This window comes from Helianthus annuus, chromosome 1, assembly GCF_002127325.2.
Source record: "Helianthus annuus cultivar XRQ/B chromosome 1, HanXRQr2.0-SUNRISE, whole genome shotgun sequence".
Taxonomy (NCBI): Eukaryota; Viridiplantae; Streptophyta; class Magnoliopsida; order Asterales; family Asteraceae; genus Helianthus; species Helianthus annuus.
In genome coordinates this window covers 103,188,056-103,198,322 of record NC_035433.2, presented here as the reverse complement: position 1 = coordinate 103,198,322, position 10,267 = coordinate 103,188,056, and the positions used below count along the sequence as shown (strand labels likewise).

Sequence of the window (10,267 nt, the reverse complement as noted above, 5' to 3'; positions counted from 1 at the left end):
AGCTTTCTTGGATCATTAAATTCCCTTGCTTGATCCTTTCTTTGAATTCTTGAACATTTTTCTTTGAATTTTGAATTTTGGGTTTTCTCATTAAACTTGGATCTTTTAGAAGATTCTGACTCGTACTTGCCGTATCATCTTTCAGTTCACCTCTTTGTAGATCCCTACTCGCAAAATTCTTTATTCCAATCATGTTAGCTTATGTACCAGAAGTTGCTATCTTGAGGTTGATCTTGTACAAACGGTTCTTGGTCCTTGTCACCTTCATCATAAGCTTACCTATATCATCATGAATGGTTAGCAAATTACGTTTCGTGTGAGTGTCACATCCACCTTCCGTTGCTTGACCAAGACTTATGATATTGCTTTGTAAACTCGGTATGCAGTAAACATCGGCCAATAGGCGCTTCTCCCCCGTTTTCCCTTCAAGTAATATCGATCCCTTTCCCAGTATATCAATACAAGATCCATCTCCAAATTTCACATTTCCCGTGAACGTTCATTAAGTTCAAAGAAATAAGCTCGGTTACCCGTCATGTGATTCGATGCTCCATTGTCGAGATACCAAGTATCTTTCTCCATTGGTTCGGTCTCGAAACGCTTTGGAATCACCCATTCTTTGTTTATAAAAACTGTCTCTTGATCACATCTCATCATGAATAATGATGGATCAAAATCATCATCATCGGTTTTAGCTAAGTTAGCTTCATCTTGTTTCTTCATACGATCCGGACATCCTAACGCGAAGTGACCAAATTTATCACAACGGTAACACTGAACCTGTAATCTATCTTTCCTTCCCGTTTGGCGATCATTGGTTCTTCATTGACCCGTTTGTTTTGAATGATGATCTTGACCATCTCGGCTTTGACTTCCATCTTGGCCCTCATCATCCCGGTCTTGACGTCTGCCTTGGTAACTTGAACCGCCTCGCCCAAGCCCCCGCGTATTTTCATAGGATTTGTGATTCGAGGACGACTCACCTTTGGAGAACATTAGTTTACTTTGATTTTGAGCTAAGGACTCGATACCCTTAATCCTATCTTCGAACTTTTTCAATCTACCGATTGCTTCTTGAAACGTCATGGTTTTCAAATCTGCGAATTGTTCAATTGAAGCTACAATTGGAACATACTTTGCTGGAACAGAGCCTAATAACTTTCTGGTTAGCTTTTTGTATTCGTAAGTGGTTCCCAAGCTGGCTGCTTTGGTAACTAACTGACTTATCCTCCCTGCGAAAGAATCAATTGTCTCCGTTTCTTTCATCTTCAAGGATTCGAACTTATTTTCTAATTGCTCGATCTTTGCCTCTCAAACTCGTTCAACCCCAACACACCGTGTCTTCAACGCTTCCTAGATTTCCTTTGAAGTCTGAAACTGAGCTACTTGAAACACGAGCTCTTCGGGTATTTCCTGAAGCAGAAGTGCAACCGCCATGTCATCCTTTTTGGCTTCTACTTCTTCTTTGTAACACCCCCAAAATTCCACCTGCGGAAACCCCGCGAGGCGTGTTACGCATCAGAGTTCGAGCCACCAATCACATTGAACCAATGGTAAATACTTAATAAAACATACCATTAATTATCAATAGAATTTGTCAAACATGATATCAATTCTCAAGATGTTGTGTAGCGGAAGCATGTAATAAATCGTTTAACAATAGTTTCATGATAATAATCAAAATCATTGTATTGTTTATAAGTCAATCCAAGAGTCTCGATCCATGACCACTCCAGCACTCCCAGATAGCAAGTCCATGTTCCAAGGTTAACGACCTACAAGCATGCAAACAAGTGTGTCAGACTACGCTGGTGAGTTCATGGTTTTGTTAACGTGTTTTGTTACCAGATGTATGTTAATGCGATTCAATGCTGCGTTACGACGTTGCTCATGTTAGATACCCTAGGGATTGTGCCCATGTGTATCCGGGGAGTGGTTACCCCTTAACGACTGTTTGCTATGTTGCCTTCGTTAGATACCCTAGGGAGAGTGCCCATATGTATCCGAGGAGTGTGCCTCTAACAACCATAGCCATACCCAGATAATTAGTTCACGCCCGTCCTTACGGCCCGGTGTGAGGTTTCCCACCTAATAGCGCTATCAACTAATCACCCCCATTGCCCTCCAGGCAATAACCAAAACCGATTAAGTTATTTACCCAATGTTTCCCTTCCAAATGTTTACCAGTTGTCCCAAACCACCGGGACGCATGCTTGAGAAAATGCAATGAACTCACCTTAGCTTTGCTCGGTAAGATTAGTTTACTTAAGATAATGTGGCCAACCACGTCCTATCATGGTTACCAACAACAATCAGTCATATGCACAAAGAGCACGTATTCCATACACATACTACACTTGCAGCGTACACGGATTGCACAAGTCATTATACAAGTCACTATCGTAATTCATATGACATACCAGTTCATTATCATCACATAATCACCTAGCAAGTAGTTGGTTCAGTTATACATTCGCATTACAACTTCATACCTCACAAAACATATACCAACAGTTCGGTTCTCATACAAATAATCATGTATGTCCACAGATATGAAGTAGTTTAATATTCTAGTACATCGATATTCAAGTGTGGCCCATTAGGGGCGGCCCATGTCCTACAAGTCCAACTAGTACGAATCTCACGGCTGTGCAATCCATATGTTGTACGGCCCAATAAAGCTAGGACCCAATGGGCCATACGATTCATGTCAAGCCCATTTTCTTTTACTTGTGCGACTACACTTTATTGAGTGGTCGTGATTTATATGGTTTACAAAACTCTACTTATTTCCAAACAGTTTCATGATTGAAGCCATCATTCCAAACCAATCGACCAATATAATTATTCTAGCCATGTGCTCAAAATCATTGTTTAGCAGCAATTAATAACATACCCACCTAACTAACAAACCCTATTGTATCCTTCCCAAAGCTATCACACAATCTCAACAGTATGCATCACAAGGAACACGTCAATTATCAATAGCATGCCATGATTACACATGTTAACAGGTGTCCATTATTATATTTGTACCTATCATAATCACACATATCATCTTGTCATTCCATTCAGTAATTTTATAAACATGTATTCAAAAGAACTCCACCATTAACCAATCTTAGATCTCAAGTCAATCATCATGTACCCCTACAGTGGTAGACATGTTTCGTCCAAGATCGGCACATAAAACATAACAACCTACATAGTCTCATGCATACTAACAGGGGCCTATAATCACATGTTCATCATTGCATCAGCTAGCATTCATGTATAACAATTCGGTCACAAGTCATGCTCAAGAAACCATAATCAATCACAAGTTAAAAAAAAAATAAACATTACCTACTAACTGCTGAATTAGTGTTTCGAAGGATGGGGGCTGCCACTGCCGATGTAGAAGTAGGGTTTGTTGTATTTTGTGTGACTTATCAATAAGTTACGTATACATATAATAAGAAGGGGGTTGGGCCAATTATGTTCATTAATAACACAGAGTGGATCGGGCCACTTCGTCGAGCCCATAAACTGTCACATATATTGTTTTCATTACTTGCATCATATCAGCGGTCCAATTAACATGCAAGTAGCAGTCCACTAAAACCAATCGGTCCAATTGGCTGGTAAGTTTCATCTAGTTGTAGGCCATTAATCAAATTGCATGTGCTGGCAGACTGTTACAATCATCTCGGCCCATGTGACTTTCTTGTGAATGTCAACCACTGTTGCAGCCCATGTGATTTAATAGCTTTGATCTAATTAAAATTGACATTAAAGTTGTTTGTCGGACTTGGTTAATACTATTCCTATGTAGTTAATAAATAACTACACATATAATACTTCAATTATTCAAACACAAGTTACAACACAACCCGAATTATGAAGACATGATTGTGAATAAGTAACACGTAAAGGAAAGATCTTGAAATCCCGGGTTGTCACATTCTTCACCTAGTTCTAAAACTTTTTCGTATTCCATAAACCTTGAATATCGCTTTGATACGAATTGCCCAAATATTTTAATTAGTTTCTGTTAACATTGGACATTGTAAAGTTGTGGTACTTTGATCCTTAACCACAACCGGTGGTGGTCTATCCCCGTTCGTTATTAATTTCAGAACAACTTTTCAGAAACGAACGCGTTTGCTCGCATAAACCAGTTCACGAATACCTCTCGAAAATCCCGGATAAAAACGAATCCTGAATTGGACCCGCTTATTCAACCCAAATAACGTTCAATGTTTAAACTCACACTTAGTTTAAACCAACCAACAAAAGAAAAGAAACAAAAAAAACACAATAAATCAACTTAATGTTTTTTTTTAATCCCACGTTACCTAATAATACAAGTCAAACCTACCTTTTGACTTTTTTTATTTATTTATGTTGTCTTTTTGAATCTGATAATAGCAACCCACGGTTTTGTCTCTTCTCAAACAAAACCCGTCCAGAAACCCTCGCGATGCGTGTCACCATCGGTGTTCCTTTGTCAGTCTCTTCGACACCGGAAGAACCCGATGAATTGTGATTCTGGTTGCTTCCCTTCTATCGTCGGTTATGTGAACTCCTTCCGGAATAGCCTCGCTTGTAGGTATAGCTCACCTACAGATCTTCGAGCACTGTTCTACGGTTTCTGTTCTCCTTAGCCGTCGATCTCGAGTACGCGTTTGATTTCGATGATTGAACTTAGCTCTGATACCAATTCAAGTCCCAATCGAAAATCAAACCGAATAGAAAAGATGAAAAAAAGAATTTAGATCGAATAACTCTCAATCTTATTAATCGGAAATAACTCAAAACTGATTACAGACTCCTAAACCATAACTCAGTTTCTCTCTGGTCTCTTATCTTTTCTATTAATAATGTCTAACCCTATCTTGGTTTATAATGTCTAACCCTAACTTGGTGACCAAGACATTACCGAATAACCCTAACTTGGTGATCAAGACATTACCAAATATCTTATAATGTAATTAGGAAACTTAACCAATTATGACCAACTTGTCAAAATTGATCACTTAAGTTCACGGACTTGTGACTTGAACTTCTTTGTCACCCTTTTCCCATCACCGACTTGTGATGAGTTAGGAATTACCGCCAACATCAAGTTTGAATCCAACTTGTATAAGACAGGTGGCCCTCAAGGGTGTTGGCCCTCAAGGGTGTTGGTTCCGTTGGTTAGTGAGGTATTGGTAGGGCTGGTGAGTTTCAACTTTCAAGAGATGGGTTCTCCTTGTTATTATAAAAAGTAAAAATAAAAAGGAAAACGTTCATATGCCATGGTTTTCAACTTGTGGTCACACTAGAAATTTTCTTTTACATTTGCTTCAACTTCTCTACCCGTGACAATTTGAGGAGGTCAAACTACAAGAGAGTAACAACGTTGGATGCCCTTATTAATATAAAATTTTTTACCGGTTGTAGGGTCAACAAACAACCTGGACCTCCTCTAGTTCTGCCCATGTCCATATGTTCTATATTGTTTCCACTATCAGTGTACATAAGGTAGTGATGACTTTGTAACGTATGTTGAACATGACTCAAGTTACAACTTAATTATAATTATGTATGTTTTACATAATGATTAGTGCACACTCATCACACATGGAAACGTATAACAACCAAAATGGACTAGGTATGGAGATCTTGAAGGAACCTTCATGGAAAATTTCATTCTGACACCATTAGTCAACAGGAGACTATGGTTATATAACTTAAATGCTACTTTAACTAGGGGAGGTATTATGTGCTTTTAGAACTCTTTAAATTGATGTAAAGTTTGTCATTAAGCAGTGCCGCGCTGTCTGCTGTTACTTTTTCCTTGGCTGGTTTATCTCATTGCTGTGATTTCCTTTAAAGTACTCATAGAGGCTTCAAGCTTCTAGTAAGTCCATAAGCTTTTTTGACATTTGTTGTGTTTTTTTCTTTCTGAATCGTTTACGTCATGCAACCTTTTAGCCAAGTTCTTGTGGGTTGTCAGTTTAAGAACCATTTATATGATTTATCTATCCATTCTAGCATCTATAGCTGCATTGTAGAACAAAGACTTGACGTACTCTCATGTATGCATTTTACAGGTTTTAATTCTTGTAGAAGCTTTTACTATTAATAAGCCTTCTTTCTACTATGGCTGAGGATGGTAGTGTAGCTCCCATGGAGAGAAAATGGAAACATCCAGTTTTTGCTTTCTTTAAAGATATTAGGTACATATTTCCATTTTTAAGATTATTTTTCTAGTATTACTAAAATTGGATCTCATACTTTGAGGCACAAACGGTTTCTTTTTTTCTTTTTTTTTTTTTTTTTTTGAAGGCTAGTCTTCAAGATGGATTCACTTGGAAAGGAAATACTTACTATTGCTGTACCTGCAGCCATGGCATTCGCTGCAGATCCTGTTGCTTCGTTGATTGACACCGCGTTCATTGGTCATATAGGTACCCAAAGGAAACATAAAGTTGTGTTATACATCTAGGCATAGTTTTTACCAACATATAATTGTAATCTACTAATTGATATATGCTTTTACATAGGTGCGGTGGAAATTGCCGCTGTAGGAGTATCCATTGCTATTTTCAATCAAGTTTCAAAGGTAGCCATTTTCCCACTTGTTAGTATTACAACTTCATTTGTTGCGGAGGAAGAAACTATCGAAAGACTCAACAGTAAAGTACCGAAAGATGAATGTATGGAAAAGGGTTCCATGAGTAAAGATGAGACCAAAGAGTTAATAAAAGATGATGATGATGGTGTTGTCAAACTTGAAAATTTAGAAAGTGGTTCGAGAATAACAAACGATCAGCAAAAGGAGTTGCCAACAGAAGATGGTATGTTTGTTTTCTCATCTCAAACAAAGCTTGTATTCATGATCTTTAATACGTATTTGTTTTCTTTTTATTTAAATCAGGTTTCAAAACAAGTCCATGCAAGCATGTTACCATAACTGAAAGCACCCAAAATAAGTTGAAGTTAAAGAAACAAAAGAGAAACATCCCATCAGCATCAACTGCACTGCTGTTTGGTGCAGTTCTGGGTCTACTTGAAACATTACTGCTTGTCTTTCTAGCTGAGCCACTTTTGAAGTTGATGGGAGTAAAATCTGTAAGTATTTTAATTCAATTTTAGTAACTAGTTTTTAATTTGTGCTTGTAATAGTAGTTATATATTTTTCTTTATATATTACAGGGTTCTAAAATGATATTACCCGCGCATAGATATTTAACAATACGTGCACTTGGAGCTCCAGCAGTTCTTCTCTCTTTATCCATGCAAGGTGTCTTTCGTGGTTTCAAAGATACTAAAACTCCTTTATACGCCACTGGTATGTCCCATATAACTTCTTCTGTTGTAGACTTGTAGTTGATGACCTAACTCTTAGATAAAATACATATATTCCGATTTATTGTAATTATCCTCAGTATATTGTTATATATATAGTTTAAAATCAATACATAATACGTCATGAGGTTTTCATTGTTCTATAAACGATAGATTATTAGATCGGAACAGAGAGAAAAGAAGAAGGTAATAACCTTATGGCTCTGGTAGACCGATACCATATAGAATATTGAATACTCTCTACGGTATTATGTATAACCAACCGATTATATATAGGAGTACAATAAGTATAACTACAATAAACATAACTAGCATATTTTATTTGATAATAACTACTTTTGTTTCTTAATCGTCCAACATATTTTCTTGTTTTAATGCAGTTATAGGAGATGTAGCAAACATAATCTTGGATCCCATTCTTATCTTTACTTGCAAATTGGGAGTTACTGGTGCAGCCATTGCACATGTTCTATCTCAGTAATAATATCACAACTCAATCAATCAACCTTGAAACATATTAATTGAGTTGCTTGTGTCTTATGTAAAACATGTTATGCATTTTTCCAGGTACTTAATATCAATAATCTTGCTAGTCAAGTTGATGCAACAAGTTGACCTACTACCTCCAAGCCTCAAAGCTCTGCAATTCAGTCGCTTTCTTAGAAATGGTAAGCGATCCATTTATTGCACTATTTACAGTTAGTTATAAAATTGTGCTGCACTGTCAAGTAACCATAATATCTATACAGGTTCTCTGTTGTTGTTTAAGGTATTAGCAGCAACTGGTTGTGTAACATTGGCTGCATCATTGGCAACTAGGTTGGGTGCAACATCTATGGCGGCATTCCAAATTTGCTTACAGGTCTGGCTGACATCGTCGCTTCTTGCTGACGGATTGGCAGTTGCTGGACAGGTAAAATTGCCAATATATAGTTTATTCTTTATAAAGTATAATTCTAAACATTATCTCCATCTACCGAAATTTGTAGGCAATAATTGCTACATCATTTGCTGAAAAGAACTATGAGAAGGCAATCTCAACTGCATCACGAGTACTACTAGTAAGTTTCTAGTTATCGGTTATCATACTTTTTATTGTGACTATGAGAACTTGTTGGTCATAAACATACGGGACCCCACTGATACCCTATTCCCCAATGAGACAAGGTAAAATACAGCTTGAAGACTATGGTCGTCATATTTTATGCCAATGAATTCATATCCACACTATTTTCGGTTTCTTAGAAGAATAATTATAATCTGCAGATGGGATGTGTGATGGGTGTGGGACTTGGTCTTTTTATTGGACTCGGGTTGCAGTTTGGTTCAGGCATGTTCACAAAGGACATAAATGTAAAACACATTATCACTATAGGCCTCCCGGTATGTGTCCATTTTTATAACAACAAATCCATCATTTTTTTTTTTTTTTTTTTTTTTTTAAATCATGTCTTCTCATTGTTCTTTTTTTGATTTACAATCAGTTTGTTGCTGGAACACAACCAATCAATTCAATAGCATTCATATTTGATGGAGTTAACTTTGGGGCATCTGATTTTGCTTATTCTGCATACTCTATGGTTACCATTTTTGTTCAATCATACCATCTTTTTTGTTTACCACACACACACACATATATATATGTATGGTGGGTTCAATGGGTAACCTCAAAAAGGTCGGGAACCATGCATTTAACATGTTAATATATATCATATGTTATTCAATTTACTGAAAAAAAAAACATTCAGAGCTTTTGCATATAGATACATGTAGAAGCCTTTTCAATAAATAGAAAATCAAAACTATAAAAGATAAAAAAAATGTTTAAAAAACACTTAAAAATGTAAATTAATTAAATGGTTTTTTTATTAAAATGTTTCTACACATCTTTATTTGCAAAAGCTCCAAATAATTTTTGAAAAAAAAATTATTTTTTTACATGTTAAATTGAATATATATGATATATTTCACATGTTAAATACATGGTTCCTCGGTACCATACTTTTCTAAGGTTCCCCATGAAACCTCTGACTATGCATGTATGTGTATATATATATATATATATATATATATATATATATATATATATATAATGGGAGAGAGAAAGAGACACATATGTATATATGGGCGCTTTCCATAGAGAACCAATTTGAATGTTTATATGCTTTGATTTATAAAATTTTTTTGTTAGATCCTAGTGGCAATAGGGAGCATTGGATCATTATTTGCGCTATACAAAGCTGCTGGTTTTGTTGGAATATGGGTTGCTTTATCCATCTTCATGGGCTTACGTGCGATTGCAGGCATATGGAGGTAACTTTGGCGTTTTCCATTATTTAAGGATCTTTCAAACATGTTGATTCTTCGTCTTGACGTAATGGTTATTGTATTTACAGGATCGGAACAGGAACAGGTCCATGGTCCTTTCTTTCAAAGTAAAAGATGGTTTGTTGCTCATAGGATTTTGATCATTTTGATAAGACACATGAAGATCCTTCATGTGTAGGATCTTTATACCATCTTTGTTTCTTGCTTTAAGAATGTACTGCATTGTGTAGGATTTGTTTCTTGCTTTAAGAATGTATTACATTTTGTAGGATCTCTATACCATATTTGTTTCTTGCTTTAAAAATGTATTGCATTTTCACATGTGATAAAAAAAACAATATTAAATATACCGAAGAAACATATTGTGAGACGATTTTTTTAGTTATATTGATTGAGATTATAAATACTAAACATCCATTGAAATATAATATCATGATATATATAATCGGGTCAGTTTTCAATAATTTAAATTTAAATTTGAGTTGATTCAAATAACCTAATTATGAGAACAAATATAATTGGAATGAAAATTATCCATTGTCCTTCCACTACCAGTAATATTGTACATCCATGTAAATATAAAAACGCTTGTATGTCATATACT

The 10,267-nt window shown here is 36.0% G+C and overlaps 1 protein-coding gene across 2 annotated transcripts; it reads left to right on the top strand.

Annotated features, from left to right (window-relative positions):
• Positions 1 to 5,732: 5,732 nt before the first annotated feature.
• LOC110872097 (protein DETOXIFICATION 42) lies at positions 5,733 to 10,023 on the top strand. 2 transcript variants are annotated; one of them, XM_022120869.2, is made up of 14 exons: positions 5,733 to 5,884; positions 6,078 to 6,203; positions 6,313 to 6,434; positions 6,531 to 6,824; positions 6,905 to 7,098; positions 7,183 to 7,318; positions 7,716 to 7,812; positions 7,903 to 8,003; positions 8,085 to 8,248; positions 8,325 to 8,396; positions 8,602 to 8,718; positions 8,820 to 8,915; positions 9,527 to 9,648; positions 9,732 to 10,022. In XM_022120869.2, the coding sequence occupies exons 2-14, from the start codon at positions 6,127 to 6,129 to the stop codon at positions 9,772 to 9,774; spliced, it is 1,635 nt and encodes a 544-aa protein (XP_021976561.1). In that variant the 5' UTR covers positions 5,733 to 5,884; positions 6,078 to 6,126; the 3' UTR covers positions 9,775 to 10,022. The 2 variants fall into 2 exon arrangements, with proteins under 2 accessions (XP_021976561.1, XP_035845840.1); XM_035989947.1 differs by lacking the exon at positions 5,733 to 5,884 and adding an exon at positions 5,957 to 5,975 and having other exon boundaries at positions 9,732 to 10,023.
• Positions 10,024 to 10,267: the final 244 nt, after the last annotated feature.

Coding starts and splice junctions, on each gene's coding strand:
- LOC110872097 (XM_035989947.1), top strand. CDS start 6,127: ATGGCTGAGGATGGTAGTGTAGCTCCCATGGAGAGAAAATGGAAACAT. Junction 8,249..8,324: donor GATTGGCAGTTGCTGGACAG/GTAAAATTGCCA, acceptor CGAAATTTGTAG/GCAATAATTGCTACATCATT. Junction 9,649..9,731: donor GCGATTGCAGGCATATGGAG/GTAACTTTGGCG, acceptor TTGTATTTACAG/GATCGGAACAGGAACAGGTC.